The sequence below is a fragment of the Ovis canadensis genome, chromosome 24, assembly GCF_042477335.2.
Source record: "Ovis canadensis isolate MfBH-ARS-UI-01 breed Bighorn chromosome 24, ARS-UI_OviCan_v2, whole genome shotgun sequence".
Lineage (NCBI taxonomy): Eukaryota > Metazoa > Chordata > Mammalia > Artiodactyla > Bovidae > Ovis > Ovis canadensis.
In genome coordinates, this window is record NC_091268.1 from 48,858,802 (window position 1) to 48,877,459 (window position 18,658).

Genomic DNA, 18,658 nt, shown 5'->3' on the forward strand with positions numbered 1-18,658 from the left:
TTTGCATGGTATTTTATTGACTTAAAGCTATGAGCATTGTGTTCTTGAAGGCATTGTTGTATGTCTTCATTGAACTTACAGTGATCGTTGTTAATGACGCACACGCATTTAGTGACTGGGTTGTATATCCATGATTGTTGTACTGTATCTTTAAATCTATGGCACATTGCTTCCCAGGATAGTACTACTACAGGCAAGGGCCTGGATCTTACCTGGAAAAGTTAACTTTATCAGAATCGCTTCTTGATCTGATTGTTTGACAGCAGAAGTCTGCACTGACTGTATTTAAGTCAAGATGGATTTTAGGAAGGAACTGAACCTGAAGGCAGCCTGCTGTAGATTATTACTATTTTTTTTTTTGTATTGCTTTGACTACCCTAGTTTCTAAAGCCTAGAAACGAATTCATAACCTTAGTAGCATCAGTATGATAAGATTTAGATGGTATAATAAGGAGAAGCTGTTAGAATATACAGTTATTCTGGCTCTAGGTAAGAATAACTTTATTTGCCAAGAAAAACATGACAAGCATTTTAAGAGCTGGGGTTAAATCATAGTTTCAAGACAGGATTTTATTGGACAGTTGGAATACTGAGTTCGTATGCTGATTTTCATAATTGAATTTCTTTAAAGTAACAAGTTATTACCAGATTAGAGTTATTTTTAACTTAATGACAGGCTGGTCCAAAGAGAGAAAACAGGCTAAAAAGCAAACCTTGCGTTGCTGCTCTGTCTTCTCACTTAGAACTCCCAGGGTCATAGTTACACTTATTTAACCTCCATACTTTTCTGGGCCTCTTCCTTTCAGGCTATCAAGTACTTTATTGAAAGAAACCATAGTTAAAAGGCTAAAGAGAACAAAGAAGCAGCATATGGTGGTAAGGAGGTACCTCTTAAACTCTTGAAAAGGGAGATGCATAATGAGTTAGTCTAGGATTTGAAAATATCTTATCATTTATAGCATACACAACCTTTGGAGAATTGCTTTGACATTTTGTCTGCAATTATAAGTACAGCAGTTGCTGGAACATAAAAACTTCAATTGGCGTTTGCCCTGAGGGGTTATTTGAGAGTGAGTGACTTATTTTGGTAACCTAAAATTTGAAATAGGATTCAGAGGCAGCTGACTCAATATCCTTCTGATAGGGCTTCCCCCCCCCCTTTTATTTTTTTAAACATCAAGTCAAATGAATAACCAGAAAAGAGTTATATAAACTTAAAAGTACCTCATGATAGGGGTTGTTGTAGAAATTTCAGTTTTAAATTTTTAAAATTAATCTAATTTGAATAAGTAGTCAATTAAAAATTGTGTTGTCAGAGGACCTTCATTCCTAGATGAAAGCATTAGGATTGTACCGCTGTCCAATGGGGAGAAGGCAGTGGCAACCCACTCCAGTACTCTTGCCTGGAAAATCCCATGGATGGAGGAGCCTGGTAGGCTGCAGTCCATGGGGTCTCTAGGAGTCAGACACGACTGAGTGACTTCACTTTCACTTTTTCACTTTCATGCATTGGAGAAGGAAATGGCAACTCATGCCAGTGTTCTTGCCTGGAGAATCCCAGGGACGGGGGAGCCTGGTGGGCTGCCATCTATGGTGTCACACAGAGTCGGACATGACTGAAGTGACTTGGCAGCTGTCCAGTGTGATGTGGTGGTGGTGGTGGTGGTTTGTTTGCTAAGTCGTGTACAGACCCCATGGACTGTAGCCCGCCAGACTCCTCTGTCCACAGGATTCTCCAGGCAAGAATACTGGTGTGGGTCTTCCAGACCGGGGATTGAACCTGGGTCTCCTGCATTGTAGGCAGATTCTTTACCAACTGACCTACAAGGGAAGCCCCAGTGTGATGTGAGCCACATGTAATTAAATTTTTTCTAGTGGCCACATTTGAAAAAAAGGAAAATGGGTGAAAAAAAGGAAAGACACATTTTTCTTATTTTCCAAGATTCAGGCTGAAGGAGCCGTCCCTTCACTGCAGCATCTTTTTCTGGTGGCAGAGAGAACAACAGGAAACTGATGGCTTTTTAAGCTTCTTCCTGGAGGTGGCCTCTGTTCCATCTATTTGTCAAAGCAAGTCATGTGGTCAGACCCAAGGTGGTGATGGGGTGCTGATGCACTTTCCTCTTCCCAGGAGGCGTTTCAAGCCACATGGTAGTGGGTGGAGATGTATTGATAGAATCCTCTTACGGATTGGAGTGGATATTTGGAAAGAATAGTACTGTCTGCCACATTTTAGGGTTAAGGAAATGTTTCCTGGGGAAAGTTATTTTTAAGTTGAGATCTAAAGGATGGTTAGAAGTTAGATGGGGACTTCCCTGGAGATCCAGTGGTTGAGATTCTGCACTTCCATTTAACGGGACATGGGTTCAATCCCTGGTCAGGGAACTAAGATCCTACACAGGCCAGGTGGCGCAGCAAAGAAAAACGTTTAGTTAGATGAAGAAGAGGTCTACATCTTTTGAAGAGCTTGTGAGTTTGATGGTTCTTGATTTTGAAAAAAAAAGTTATTAAAGAAATGTTAAAACCTTTTATTTATTTTTATTTTTTTGTGCCGTTGCACTTGTGGAACCCGGGCAAATGGCAGTAAACTCACTGAGTCCTGACCACGGGACACCAGAGAATGCCCGCTTTTGAGAAATTGAAATCAGTTTCATATGGCTGGAGTGAGAAAGTAGGAATGGAGATGCAGTGATGAGGTACACGAATGGGACTGCATTGGGACTGCATTACCGGTCGCTGTGAGATAGACTGAGGAATTTGGACTTTGCCTTAAATTTAGTGGAGGCTGTTAAAAGAATTTGAAAAGCAAAGAAGCAAGCTTTTAGGTTAGGAAGATTACTGTGGGTGCAGCATTAAGAATAGTTAAGAGTGGCTCTGTAGCCTTGAGACCAGTGGCAGCTAGACCTAGACCGGTGATTAAGTCATCTCAGCACTAGACAGACAACAGCGGTCTGAATAAATTCAGTAGCCCTTGCAGTGGAGAGAAGCACAGTTTGTGAATTTCTGAAATAAGTAGATTTGGCAGGATTTGGTGATTGATTGAGACGGAGTCAGGTTATGTTTTGGTTATCATTTGGTTAGTGGTGTCCTGTGACATCAGTTCAGTTCAGTCACTCAGTCGTGTCTGTCTCTTTGCGACGCCGTGGACTGCAGCACACCAGGCTTCCCTGTCCATCACCAACTCCTGGAGGTTGCTCAAACTCATGTCCATCGAGTCGGTGATGCCATCCACCATCTCATCCTCTCTCGTCCCCTTCTCTTCCTGCCTTCAGTCTTGCCTAGCATCAGGGTCTTTTCCATTGAGTCAGTTCTTTGCATCAGGTGGCCAAAGTATTGGAGTTTTGCTTCAGCATCAGTCCTTCCAATGAATATTCAGGACTGATTTCCTTTAGAATGGACTGGTTTGCTCTCCTTGCAGTCCAAGACTCTGCAGAGTCTTCTCCAACACTACAGTTCAAAAACATCAATTCTTTGGTGCTCAGCTTTCTTTATAGTCCAACTGTCACATCCATACATGACTACTGGAATAACTCTAGCTTTGACTGTGACATAGAGGGCCCTATGAGACTGGAAGGAAGAGAAGAAAGACATATCCCCTGAGGACATAAAGTGGTTAGAACCAAATAGGCTCAAGGTGGCAGAAGCCTGGACTTCCAGTAACCTTGAATCTCACTATAAATATTCTTTGTAATACTTTAACATATGGTAAATGACTCCCACAGGCACCAAGACCTTTTGGAAGCTGGGCCATAAAAGGCCAGAAAGTGGGTGGTGGCCCAGTTCTTGGAAATGCCTGCCCCTTCCCCAAAATAGTTAGAATAATCCTTCTGCTACTGCCTGTGAATTTACCCAACCCATTAAAAACTAACCATCCCGTATTTCAGGGCCTCTCACCTTCTGAGGTGGCCCTCACTGTGGAATGTGTGTCTCCCTAAATAAACCTTTCCCATTTAGGTTTTAGGGCAGAGCCTGACTGCTTGCATCCTTCACAAGTGTTCTGTGTTAATAAATCTACTTCTTCCCTATAGCTTTGCTTCTTGCTGAATTCCTTCTGTGCTGATACTAAAGAACCTGAGCTTCATTAAGTCCTGAGACCAGGTGTGTGACTTCAGCAGGGAGACTGGGTTCAAGTCCCATCTGCAATGTAATTGGGTTTGAGTCCCAGTCTGAGACGTGGGGTTTCACCTAGAAGAGGATCAGTTGTTCATTTTGTTTTGACTGTGGAGTCATGAAGTGTTTAGTTTGGACATTCTTATATGATGAATTGCTGAGGCTATCCAAATGGAGATGTATGTGTTACTAGTATATATCTATATATGGGCCTGGAGTTCAGAGAGAGGGGACTAAGCTGTTGATAGAAGTTATTAGCATTTGTAGATAGTAATTAAAGTTAATAGGAGTGGATGAGGCCACCCAGAACGAGAATGCTGTACTGATAAAGATTTTCAAAGGTGGGCAGGAAAGACTTGTATCAGGGTAGAAGGGACTTTCATTACTGTATTTGAAAAACCATAATCAATCAATATTTGCTATTTAAATATATATTGTTTGAAACTAGTTTCCTTTTTTTTTCCTTCTGAAAATAAAAATCTTAGAAAATAAAACCCAATAAAATCTTGGTAAGTGGTTTTCAGTTCTGTGGGGGGGGGGGGTCAGAGTATTTTTCCCATTGCAACATGTTTGCATTTCAAGGGGCCTGAGGGCAAGTGAGATTTTTAAATCAGAAGAAATGGGTGTAAAAGCAAACAAGACTGGGAAAAAAGGATGTGAGTGTGAGAAGCACAAAGGACCTGAGAAGAAGATGATTACCAGTGAGGACAGTTAGATGTTTTAAAATGTTATGACTGCTTGAGAAATGAGGATCAGAAGCTGAATTTGGAAAATGGCTCTGTTATGGGAGAGAAAGAACTGAACTGAAAAGTATGTAAGTGGTTACAGTTAGGGGGCTCAAGAGGTTAGGATGAGTCCCTGAGTTCTGACTTGGACCATTCAGTGAGATTGGGAGTATCTGTTAAAGAGCAGGTTTGAGCAGGAGTGGAGGGGTAGTGAGAGTTTAGAAAAAGTTGGATTTGAGGAATCACTGAGACATCTGAGTGGGAGCAGTCCTGTGTATTATTGGCCATATGGGTCTTAGTCTGAGGAGAATGGACTTGGCACGTTATTCCAACTTTTGAAAGTAACAGTAATAAAAACGTAATGCTTTCTCTTTAGGATATATTTGTTAACCTCACATTCTCTCTGATGATGCAGTGAATTGCTTCAGTGTAGCCGAATGATGTATTAGAATGTTATTAAGCTTTTTGAATGTTTAAATAAATCCACTTACTGATTGTTTTTATTTTATCTCCTCTCCCCAGGTGCAAATAGAGAAACAGAAAACAAACCCATTTTGTCGGTTAGTTGGTTAATGTCCCTATGGAAGCCATGCTAGTTCGTTTTCACCATAGGATTTTATAAATTTTCAGTGATTGGATTTGCATAGGGCTCTATGGAAATCTGACTCCTGGTTTTCACTGGTACTCTATTTTAATAGTTTAATCATTTAAATATTATCATCACCCCACTGAGGAAAAAGAGACGTATTGTTTTTGGCAGATCCAGAGAATGATACAGTGAGAGAAGGTACTTATTTATTGACTAAAACTACAGTTTTGGATTATTTATGGATTTATCCTTGTCATTTTTCTTTTAACTCATAATAGCCCTAGAAGACCAAGAATCTCCTTTATATTAAAAATGAATTATTTGTTTAGTTGTTCAGTAATGTTACAAGAGGAGCTGTTTAAATACTTTTTATTTCAACCATTCTAGAAGCTGTCACTTGGAAAGTACAGAGATTGGCAGTTAATTCTCTAGTTGTGGTGTCAGTTTTCCTGCGTAGCATCTTCTGCCTGTCACTTGAATTTGAACGTGGCTGGCTGATAATGAATTCCAGTTGGGGTGGTGTGGAAAGTTCCCATCTTCACAGCACTAGTTGTATGATCTCTTCCTCCCTCTCTCCCTCACAAAGACGGACTAATTACTGGTAAATGACTTGTGAACGTGGTGTTACTGCAGATAACATAAACTTAGCAGTAGCTGCTGTTGCTAAGTCGCTTCAGTCGTGTCTGACTCTGTGCGACCCCATAGATGGCAGCCCACCAGGCTCCTTTGTCCATGGGATTCTCCAGGCAAGAGTACTGGAGTGGGGTGCTACTATGCCAGAATTATTTTTAGGATTTTGTGGTATTTATTTTTTAAACCCAAGAGAATCAAGAACTGTTTCCAAGGTAGACTAGAAGGTTATTAGTAAATGGATCATGAGCGTGTGCACAGGGTTATTATTCCAAACTCCCTGGGAAACTGGTGTAGCCATTTTATCTTACTGTGGAACTGATTCTTAAACTTGCTGACCATTTGAGTTGTGAATTTCACATACCTTAGATTCTTACTCCTTAGCTCTTGTGTTTTATTTTGCCTTTAATTTTCTTTCTTATAATTCTTAGTTCTGTGGGAGTCTTGTGAAGTGAAATTTGGGTGAGTAGTGTTAATCATCTTGCTTGGATTTGCCAGCTGAAAACTCTGATTTCAGTTTATGCTGTGCATTACAGAAAGGATACTTTGGTTTTTTCCATATATAAGTAGTTTGTGGATTAGTCTGCCTCTGTTGCTTGAGCATCGTTTTCCTGAGCCACTGCTCACAGAGAGTATGAAGCCCGCTTGGAAAGATACAGTGAGCGCATCTGGACGTGTAAAAGTACCGGGAGCAGTCAGCTCACACACAAGGAGGCCTGGGAGGAGGAACAGGAAGTTGCTGAACTGTAAGTAGGAGAAGCACTGCCCTTCTAACGCTGTCTTCACATGATTAGGAAAAGGGGACTGTTAACCACAAAACAGTATTTGTATGTAAGTTTATGGGGCTTGAATTGGAATGCGTTATATCGATGTACTGGTGTCTTGCCTCTTGTCATTTTGTGAGTAACACAGTATGTGGGATATACAGTTGTGCGTACACTTAACTTAGGTACGTACCAGGCTTTTGAATGTTCTTGCTGTGTACTTTTCCCTTATAAATACTCTGGGAATGTGGTTCTAAGCAAAGGAAGCTGATATAATCTAGAAGTAATACAGAGGCAGCGAATTAGTGAGGATTTTCTTTATTTTGTGGTCATTTGAAATTTAAGACAGTATTTATAGCAGCTATTGAAAAGAAATACACAGTTTGAAGATCGTTTACCTGAGTGGGATGGTTAAATGAGGTATCTTAAAAATTCTATGTGTGTTCAAAGGGTATATTTTGTCTGGGTATTTTTTTTCAAAGAAAATACTCAGAATTTAGACAACAGATGCTTGCAAAGATAAGCAGGAACTAGGGATGATAAAACAGTACTTTTTTGGAAAATGAAATATAGTTGATATGCAGTATTATATGTTTCAGGTGTACAGTATGGTGATTCATAATTTTTTTAAAAAAATTTTATTATTTGGCTGCTCTGGGTCTTAGTTGTAGCATGTGGGATCTAGCTCCCTGACCAGGGATGGAACCTGGGCCCCCTGCACTGGGAGCTCAGAGTCTTAGCCACAGGACCACCAGGGAAGTCCCTGATTGATAATTTTTAAAGGCATATGCTCTGTGTAGGGAAAGCGCAAAGTAGCCACGGTGGTAGTAGTCAGGCTCTCCTGCTCTCACCCCACGGTCTGTAAATAGATGGTTATGTAATGGCTGAGAGCATGTACAGCACTGCGCATGCGCATCACGATGGGTACCTGCTTGGGCACAGGCCACTTGGTTCTGTAAACGCATATAAGCTCCACCTGAAAAGCCCTTGCAGCTTCGTTATGGCCATGTCCACTAGGTCAGAACGGCTGCCTCACGGCTGCTGTGCCAGCCCGGAGAAATAAACATGTCTGCGGTTCCTATGGCTCCCTGAGTTTTCTTCCAGCTTCCCTGAGCACACCTTGCCTACCACGGGTTCAGCGAACAGTGAGATACAGTGAGACAACTATTTATAGTTATTATAGAAAAACAATGTCCTGTTGGAAATTCAGAGTAAAAACGTTTTCTGTGGACTTCTCATTGACTTCCCTTAATAGTATATAAACAGAGAGCATACAGTTTAGTGATCAATACCATTCTGCTCTTTTGCCTGTGTAACAGAGCACTGTCTTCACTTGAGACCTGGGCTCAGCAATGGCTCCATCACTGATTAATAATTAGTCAAGTCTGTTAACCTGGTGCCTGTTTCTTTGCTTAGGTCACTGACGTTGTTCCGTTTTGAATTAGCGTTATTTATGTTTATACCTTGATAGTATACTAGACTCCGGGTTGGCCTACCTCTTCTGTAGAGTACCAGTTAATATATTTTAGGGTTTGTGGGCCATATGGTCTCTGTCTCAACTATTCTGCTTTGATGTTGTACAGTGAAAACAGCTATTGATAATACCATAACTGAATGGGAGTGACTAGGTCCCAATAAAATTTTATTTACCAAAGAAAATACTGGTAGCAGGGTGGAGTTGGCTCATAGGCTGCTGCTGCTACCTGTAGTAGCCTGTAAGCTAGAGGGCAGGTGTCATGTTTCATTTATGCTAAAACTCGTCACAGTGCCTAGGCACAACCGTTTGTACTGTAAAAGCACGTACAATTTGCTCTTTACAAAATAGAGATAATGCTACCTTCTGGATGTGTTTCTGGGTGTGTAAAAGTTCTCTTGGAATGAAAGATGGTAACCGTTAACCTATAGCAAATAAAGAGTAGTAAGGGGGAGATCAGTTATTGTTGCTTGTAATATGATGATGTACCTGGATAACCCAAAGACAATCAGGTGGACAGCTGTTAGGAACAGATCAGAGAATTGATGAAAATAAATTGCTCTCCTTCACACAAAGGAATAAAGTACAGTGGGAATTCAGAGGTTAGCAAGACTAACTTAGAGTTGCTGGGGAGAACGCCACGAGATTTAATGAAGTAGGTGACACTTGAAGGATAGTTGGTGCCCAGCTCCCGAGGACAGGGTAAGGTGTTTATATTTACTTCTGTGAATAATCTTTGTACCTTGCCTGTATGTGCTAAAGGACTTTTTCAGTTGACCCAAATAACTCTCTGGATAGTCTTTTCCTCATTTTCTTGGAAACTGATGACTTGTTTGTTTAGTTTGAAGGAGGAGTTCCCCGCCTGGTATGAGAAACTTGTCCTGGAAATGGTTCACCATAACACAGCCTCCTTAGAGAAGCTAGTGGATACTGCTTGGTTGGAGATCATGACCAAATACGCAGTCGGAGAAGAGTGTGACTTTGAGGTGAGCGCCTGTTTTTACTTATTTTTTTAAATGTGATTTGATTCACTAACCATATGACAAGATTATTTCTATGTGAGTAATATTGAAGTCCCCTTTACGTAATAGTATCAAATATATTTTTAAACATTTAATATTAAGTATTTTAATCACTAAATTTTAGAACTATGTAAAAGACTTTCAGCTGTTTTTAGTCCAAATCTATGGAATCTAAGGCAAAAGATTTCCATTTCCCTACAACAGTGATTGAGTTGACTTCTTTCTATATAAGTTTGTTTAATTTTCCAGCCCATTACTAGAGGATAACTGTCACTGAAGTAAATAGGTAGGATAACTATTACTATTATTAAAGGATTTACTAAAGTACATAGGTTAACTATTTGCGTAATACTAAAGCAATCCCTATATAGTCCTTTGAAAGTTTAAAATAAGATTCGTTTGTTGAAGTTCTGTATGTACTGGATACTGGGCTGGTTGCTTGTATAATATCTTACAGAATCTGCACAGAAAGGCTGAGGTGGTAAACAGGCTTAGATGTTTAAATAGCTTGTTCAGGTTGATAGAGTGTACTAGTATGTAATGAAGTAGCTGACTGACAGTGGTCAGGACTTCTCAAAGTTTAGCCTAAATAAAATTACTTCGAGGATTTCTGAATATGCATTCTTGGGCCCTATCCCCTGAGACTTTACATGGAAGATCTAGGGTAGGACCTGAAAGTTTACAGTTGTAACACACTCCAGGATGTGATGATATGAACACCCGGGGGACAACCATTTTGGGTAGCATCAGCTTAACCAGTGAAGATGGTTGATTTTCTCACATAGTAAGTCTTAGAAGCAGGCAGTTCCAAGTTTGGTGTAGAGGCTGTCCTTCTGCCTTTCTGTTCTGTTCTTAGTGTTTGGTTTTGTCCTTAGTTTTGTTGCCTCTTGGTTGTAAAATTGTGACTGTATTCAGAGCAAGCCAATGCTTGTCTAAGGATAGTAAGAAAATCTTTATCAGAAGCATATTCTTCCCCATTCCCTTTTATCTTTACATATTATTGACTACACCATGGCTTACATAACCGTCTTCAGCTACAAGGGGGCTAAGAAAGTGAATACTCCCTTTTTTATTCCCTCCCCTTTTTTTGAAGCCTCAAAAGAAGGAGGGAGAAAAGGAGGAGGGGGATGGCTTAGGTTAACCCAGCAGTAGCCAGGAAGTCGTCTGGTTCCAAAGTTCTTGTTCTTTCCTCAGTTTACTTTGACTCCCTGTATCTCCCAGCTACTTTTTATATTTGTAATGTCTGTGGAATCATCATTGGGTTTTAATCACACACTTTATATCATTCAGTGTGCTGGCAGGAAACAGATGGTATTATTCAAATGGTGTAATTGAATTGAGTTTGAAAAAGAAACTTCAGATCACAGTCTGATCTAGGTCAAGGAAAACCAACAAGGAAAGGTTAAGTACCTCATGGCAATCAATAGTGGAGAGGCTTTACTGCGTCTAAACTCCCAAGTAAATGAGGGGAAGGGAAGGTTACTGGGACTAGGAGAGAATAATGTCATTGTAGGAAAGCGCTTGCTGTAGTGAGAAGCTACCAGCCTGCTGAGGCTGGCAGTCAGGAGGATGCCAGTGTCACCCCACTGTCAGCTTTCTCTCACCCTGTGATTTTCTGCTTATGCACCCCATGGATTGAACTCAAAACCTAGGGAGAAAGGAGCCCTTTGGTGTAGTTCATTAAGGTCAGTCTGTTTAAGCACAGAGTAATGTAGAAAAGACTGAGATGGACTTGGAGTGGCAAAAGGAAAATACTGCCAGGTGGAGGAGGAGAAGTTCCAGAAGAGGGGGAGAGGTGTGTCTGTGAACGTATGAAAAGATGTTTATATTCATCAGGAATCTAGAAAGTCAAGTGGAAACCACAGTGAGATCATTTTATACACATCTGATTAGTGAATAAAGAAAAGTTAAAATAATGCCAAGTTTTGACAAGGCTGTGGAGCTGCTCATCCATTGCTAACTATTTCGGTAACTGCTTTGGTATTACTGAATACAATATGCCCTGTAACTAGGGTTTTTATTCTTAAGTATTTTCTCTTTTAATAACTGATAATGTTGAGCACCTTTTCTGCTTGTTGCTACCTTTTATTTGTGTTTCCTTTGGTGAAATGTCTGTTCAAATCTTCCTCCATTTTAAAATTTAAATTTAATTTAAATTGGATTATTTTCTTGTTTTTAAGTTGTGAGACTTATTTATATTTTCTGGATAAAAATCCTTTGTTATATATATGCTTTTTTCGGTTCCAATCTAGGACTTGTGTTTTTATTCTCTTAACAGTGTCTTTAGAAGAGCAGACGTTTTTAGTTTTGATGAAACCAAATAGAAAATATCTAACCATATCTATAATTACGTGTAATATAAATGTTCTAAGGTGAAAGTTGCTCAGTTGTGTCCAACTCTTTGCAACCCAGTGGGCTGTAGACCACCAGGCTCCTCTATCCATGGGATTTTCCAGGCAGGAATACTGGAGTGGGTTGCCATTTCCTTCTCCAGAGATAAATGTTTTAAAGCTTCAATTAAAAGGTAGAGATTGTCAGATTGGATAAAAAAATTTCAGAGTGAATTTAATGCAAAGAGTCTAGCCAGAACAACTTTGAAAAAGTACAGCAGAAGTAGAATCCTAATCTTCTCTGGTTTTCAACCTTATTTTAAAACATTAAGATGGTATAATTTGGTATAAACATAGGCAGATACATCAGTGGAACCGAATAGCATCCAGAAATAGACACGTGTGCACACGCATGCGTGCGCGCACACGCATGCATGCGCGCACACACACACACATATAGTCTGCTGCGTTTTGATAGAGGTGGAAAGGTAATTAAAGTGAAGAAAAGATAGTCTTCAATAAATGGTTCTGGAATAATTGGATATCCGTATGTAATTGATTTTTTTTAGAAAATGGAAATTCTTGAACTTTATTTACACATATCAGGTTTGTATAGTAGTTACTGTTTGGCCTTAATATGTTGGTACATGAATTATGAACTAGATGGTGATCGTTTTATTTTTTTAAGATGTCCTATTTCAAACTAGAGGTCTGGGAAATAAGGTTGGGAAAAAAAATCACTGTACCTGGCTCCTTTAGAGTTTTCGTGTACTTTTTTGGTCAGGTGATATGGAATGCTTATCACCGTTACCTTTGGGTTTCTGGTTCTTAATTATTATCTTTGACTCTCTCCTGTCTTTTCTTATAGGTTGGAAAGGAGAAAATGCTCAAAGTGAGGATTGTTAAGATTCATCCTTTGGAGAAAGTAGATGAAGAGGCCACTGAGAAGAAATCTGATGGCTCTTGTGACTCTCCCTCAAGCGACAAAGAGAATTCTAGCCAAATCGCTCAGGACCATCAGAAGAAGGAGGCAATTGGGAAAGAAGAGGAAGGAAGGAGGGAGAGTATTAGTATGTATGATACTGTCTTTCCTTATTGAGCTGTGCAACTCTGTTTGTTTTATTATGCACAAATCTTTTTTTGAGTTCTCTAGCAACTCAGTTTGTAATTGAATTTTGTTGTTAGATAGACGTGCTTTTGTTTGTTTATGCTTTGGAAAACATACCTATACTGTCACTCAGGATTTAAATCTCCTTTCACAATTAAGGGATTGGGAAGTCATTTCCTCTAGTTGCTTAGGAATCTGTGTGCACATACCAAGCTACTCGAGATGGGGAAGAAGGTTTGCCTTCTTTTTCTTTTTAAGTTGGAATTATCTGTATAGGCATGGAAGTGGGGTGATCTGAGTAGAAGGGATAAATTCTAATCCCTGTTTCTCTTCACGTTGCCAGCCAGTGTAATGGTTTTGAAGTACTTCCTTTTGTCTGTTATCTGTAACTTGCATTCCTTCTCAGATGGGCACTGCCAGAATTCTGAAGCACTATGGTGTCTAAAAGTGATTTTTAGGGACCTGGAGGCCTAACATAATGTTTTGAAAAGTTGACGAACTGAGACATTACACATTGGGAAATTTATTTATCCTCTGAGGCTTCCCTCCCCCCTCCCCCCTTTTAAAAAAATCTGTGTCAATTAGGAATTTAACTGGGATAGATTTCTTCTATCTCTGAAGATATGAGTACTGACAGGGTTTGAATATACTGAGCTTCTTCCTCTTGACTATCAGAGGATCAAATTTTACCTCATTATGTAACTGTTACAAAGTTTGAATTAGAACATTTCATTAGAGCATTATGCTGTATGTCTTCCATTCTGTTTTGTGTCTCCTTATGTTTTGGGCGTGTGCAGATGGTTTTAAAGGGATGTCTTTTTCTTGTCCCAAGGAAACTTCTGAGACTTTTGTAATGCGTCCATCTCAGTTGTTGATGCTTCAGTTTTTTCACTCTGTATTGTTAATGCTGATATCAGTGTTTTTCAGTTTCTCTTTTCCTTCTTCTTGATACTGAAGGTTTACTTACATATCCAAGACTTGAGGTTGATAAGTGTTTTGGTTAAGTGTTGACTGATGATATGTCTTCTAACACTACTAGAATCAGATCATTGGAAGGGACTTCCCTAATGGTCCAATGGTTAGGACTCTGCGCTTCCACCACAGAAGGCACTGGTTTGATCCCTGATCAGGAGAACTGAGATCCCTCCAAGCTAGGCCAAAAATAGAAGATCATAGAATCAGATCATCGGAATACCAGTAATGTGTTACAGCTGTTATTTTTATTCCTTAAGCACTGTGTACTTAGGAACCCCTAGTTTTAGACTTTGGCTTCTTTTTTAGGCTGTTATATGCCTTAGTTTAGGTTTCAGTTTTGGGATATAATGTTATTGCTAGTCTGTGGAAGAAATGGATGGTAGGCGGGCTCAGTTCAGTTCAGTTGCTTGGTCTTGTCTGACTCTTTGCGAGCCCGTGGACTGCAGCATGCCAGGCCTCCCTGTCCATCGCCAACTCCCGGAGTTTACTCAGACTCATGTCCATTGAGTCGGTGATGTCATCCAACCATCTCATCCTCTGTCATCCCCTTCTCCTGCTTTCAATCTTTCCCAGCATCAGGGTCTTTTCAGATGAGTCAGTTCTTCACATCAGGTGGCCAAAGTAGGCAGGCCAAAGAATGTTACAGTGTACTCCGAATGTTTTGCATTTCCATAGAAATATGATAGACAAATTCCAGTATTTAAAATGTTTTCTTACAAGGTAGCCTTCCTTCTACTTTATGGGGGGAAATGTATTAGGCAGGAACTTTTCAGCTTTGTATTCTTAACCTCACTGTTATGAATTTCTGTGTTCCTCTATCAGAAAAGAACTGTCCTTCCTCTTGGTCACAATACCTGCTCTGAATTCCATTCCTTCCTGCTTTCTCAGGATTGGGTTAACTTTATTATTCTGCACTGCAGTGCTTTTGAATGGTTATTGTCAACTTATAAATGAAGTCCCATTTTCCAAAAGCAAAACATACTTTTCCTTGATCCTGTTGTTCTCTTTCTGACTTACTCATTCAAGCCAAATTTCTTGAGAATGTTGTCTCTACTTTTTGACCATCAGTTTATTCCTTATGCTGTTAACTTGTGCTTCTTTACTCCTGAAACTGTTCCTAGTAAGGTTTTAGGTGACCCCTAATTGCCAAATCCACTGCTTTCTTCTTAGTGTGCTTTATTTACTATTATATTTTACACTGCTGGTCACTCTGATTTTTTTGTTTATTTAATATCAGGGTCTCCTTTTTCTCCCACTACTTTTTTTTTTTTTGCTTCCTCTCCCCACTGCTGTTCTTTAGATTTTGTGTGTTTTCATATGATTTTGTTCTGCCTCCTTTTCATTTTTCAACACATCTGCTTGGTTTCTAAGGCAGAACACTGGGAAGCCTTTAGCGTCTCTCACATCTAGTTGGTTTCCAGGTCTGTCGTCTCAGCTGTTCACTTCACCATTCCTGATACATAAATTCAGATGTTTACGATTATATTTTCTGATTTCCTTTCTTCAGTCTCACCTTCACATTTTATTGATTTTCTGACTGCTGAAAGTGTTTTTTTCCTTTTCTTAATTTTTCACATTCATTCTTTTTTCCAAAATGTACATCTGGTTAGTTTGATCAAAAATCCTTTATTTCCCTATGCCTGTAAGACAAATTCTAATCTATTTAAGTGTTGTGCAAGGTTCATTATAATTTATAAACCTCTACTTACCTCTTTAGTCTAATTTGTTTTTTTTGGCCATACTATGCGGCATGTGGGATCTTAGCTTCCTGACCAGGGATTGAACCTGTGCCCCCTGCAGTGTGCCCCCTGGAATCTTAACCACTGGACCACCAGGGAAGTCCTATAATCTGATTTGTTTAAAAAAAAATTATAATGTAGATCATATTCACTTGTATCTCATTATTTGTAGTCTCTGAACAGGTCATGTTCTTTCTAGGTCTTCTCTGCCTATCTTCCAGGCTAAATTCATACTTCTCTCTTTTTGAGTATTTTTCTCCCTGTAGTAATTTTTTATATCAACCTCTATGTATTTTTCTCCTTGTATTGTAACTATTATTGACTTCTCCCATAGACTTTAGCTCCTTGAGGTAAAGGCTTTACAATTTATTTTTGGGTCCCATCACTCGGTGCCTGGTTGCAGAGTACGTGTTCAGTAAAGTTACTGTTAAGGAATGAATGGGCAGAATTAAAAGAATTACTTTTTTTTTCACTAATTTTTCTGTTTATTTGACTAGATGACAGAGCACGCAGATCTCCACGAAAACTTCCTACTTCATTAAAAAAAGGAGAGAGGAAATGGGCTCCTCCAAAATTTCTGCCTCACAAATATGATGTGAAGCTACAGAATGAAGATAAGGTTAGTTGGCACTTTATATTGAGCCTCTTACACATAGTAAGTATTGCTTAAGAAAGGATCGAAGAGCTAGTTTTCTCATAGAAGATGTGCTGTGTGAATGAATTTGTTTCTACAACAAATTCTGAGTGGTTTTCTGGTCTTCATAATTATGACTTTAAGTTAAATTGAATTTTCATTACTAGGAGAGCACATGCTTTTTCCTAATAGGAATTATTAGAGTGTAAGAGTAATTTGCATTTGAGCTTCAAAGTTAGTTGTCTGAAAAAAATAATCTGTTTCCAGTGGTTATGGACTTCCTGAGGAAACAGCTCTTCCCAGTTAAAAGTAGAGCTATTTGTAATAAAATAAGCTCAAAAACTGAGTTAATTCTAACCAGTGCTTTCACAAGGAATCTGTGGAGCTAATCATCTAAAATGGTAAATACCGTTTAAGTAACTTAGTACTATGTATTACTGGTGCTGAGATATTCAATTTCCATATTTTTACATGCTCAGAATCAGGATGTATCTTTTTTTTTTTAATGGAAGTATATTTGATTTACAGTGTTGTGTTAGTTTCTGATATACAGCAGTGTTCAGTTACACATACATATGTATATTCTTTTTCATTGTAGTTTATTAAAAGATACTTAATATAATTTCCTCTGCTATACATTAGGACTTTGTTTATCTTTTATATATAGCCGTTTGTATCTTTGGAATCAGGATGTATCTTAATATCAGTTGGCAAGAATTTTTTTCTTTGGTGCATAAAGTAATGTGTCTTTCATTAATAACATCTTAGATTTCATGAAACATGGCATGTTGCTTTCAGGTACTTGTATTTCTGTATGTATAAAATCTTATCATTAGAAAGTTGTGGGGCAGCTAGGGGTGAAAGGCAGCTGTACACTGGTTTTTTTATAGAAGAAGGAGCTAAGGCCTGAGAAAGCCTCTTTTAGAGTGTTGTTTCTTTTCCCCACGTCAAAATGTTGACAAGTCTTATTTCATTTTGAATCATTTGTTTTATAGTTAGTGATCTGAAGACTTAACTGCATTATCAGGGTTTCTTTATATTTTAAAATTGAGTGTTAAACACAATTTATTTTACTAAATGTTTTATGTCTCATTCAGCAAGTTGGGTTGTTAAAACATTGCTAGCAAGTCTCAATCACTTCTCTAATTAATGTTTGTTTTCTTATTGATGATTGTAACTTGTTTGGTTCACATGTAGTAAGTATGGTTTACTGTGATATATGGTTTTATAGAAAAATAGAAAATACAAATAAGAAAAAAGGTATCTCTGATCCCATACTTAAAGATGATAATTGGTGAACGTAGATGTGGTTAATGGGTGGTTAGCTTTCAAATGACTCTCAAAAGTGGGACTATTCTGTATATAATATTTTGTAACTTGCTTTTTTCATTTACTGTATGAGTATCATTAAATTTTCTTCCAAAACAGTATTCTCAGGTTGTTAAGTATGTATGATAGTCACCAAGGGAGTTTATTAAAAATGCAGATTTCCAGACTTAACCACCACAAATTCTTCTGATTCAGTAGCTTTGGGATGAGGCCCAAGCATCTACATTCTAAGCGCACCCTAGATGATTCTGATAACTGTCCTGATTGAGAAACTCTTTGCCCCCTTGTCTGCATAGTGTCTATGTGGATATTTTAATTTGAAACATGAGTCCTTTATGGATATACCTTTATGTATTTTCCCTTCCTCCCCCCCACCCCCAACTTCTTTGGTAAGCAGTTGATGATGACTCTCCATTTATTTCTAAATTCTTAATAAGAGGAACTGTGGGCAATGGATATATGCATTTTTCAGACTTTGATATATGTTGACAAATTGACTAGAGATATATTAACATTCTGTCTCTGAAAAAGGTGATAACCCTATTTTATAGGTGGAATTAGGAGTTCTCTAGAGAAAGTATAGATCTTTGTTCTCCTTGGTTAATTGCTTTTGACCCCAGTATTGAGTTATTTTTCTTTGTTAATCTAGATCATCAGTAATGTGCCAGCAGACAGCTTGATTCGTACAGAACGCCCACCAAATAAGGAGATACTTCGATACTTTATACGGCACAATGCGTTACGGGCTGGTACTGGTGAAAATGCACCTTGGGTGGTAGAAGATGAATTAGTGAAGAAATACTCCCTGCCCAGCAAGTTCAGTGACTTTCTGCTTGATCCATACAAGGTAAGGCACCTTAATTTTGGACAGAAGGATAGGACAGTATTAAATGAATTTATTTTCTCTGATGGCTCCAATAGGATTAGATTTACAGTAGATTTTAAACTCTAATTTTAAATAATGAATTCAAAAATTTTTCACATGTATCTGTGTCATATAGGTGGTGATAATGGGGTTGGTAGGAGAGAGGTTGCATTGAATATCTCCTCTTCTAATATGACTTATTTTTACTGTGGTTGCATAATTAAAACAAAGAAACATTTACATGCATGTGCTTTTTGGTCTCAGATCTTTCTTGGAATGAGGTATGGTGTTGAAAATATTTTGAAAATTGATTGCTAAAAATGAAAGCTGATATTTGTATTGTCAGATAAGGTCAGACATACTGACA

At 38.7% G+C, this 18,658-nt stretch overlaps 1 protein-coding gene across 1 annotated transcript in view; it reads left to right on the plus strand.

Annotated features, from left to right (window-relative positions):
• The window catches only part of BAZ1B (bromodomain adjacent to zinc finger domain 1B), a 53,680-nt gene that overhangs the window by 2,976 nt on the left and 32,046 nt on the right, over positions 1–18,658 (plus strand). The window contains exons 2-6 of the mRNA XM_069570786.1: positions 6,681–6,797; positions 9,131–9,275; positions 12,510–12,711; positions 15,961–16,082; positions 18,076–18,273. Of these exons, the coding sequence (XP_069426887.1) occupies positions 6,681–6,797; positions 9,131–9,275; positions 12,510–12,711; positions 15,961–16,082; positions 18,076–18,273 (784 nt within the window). The remainder of the gene's footprint in view (positions 1–6,680; positions 6,798–9,130; positions 9,276–12,509; positions 12,712–15,960; positions 16,083–18,075; positions 18,274–18,658) is intronic.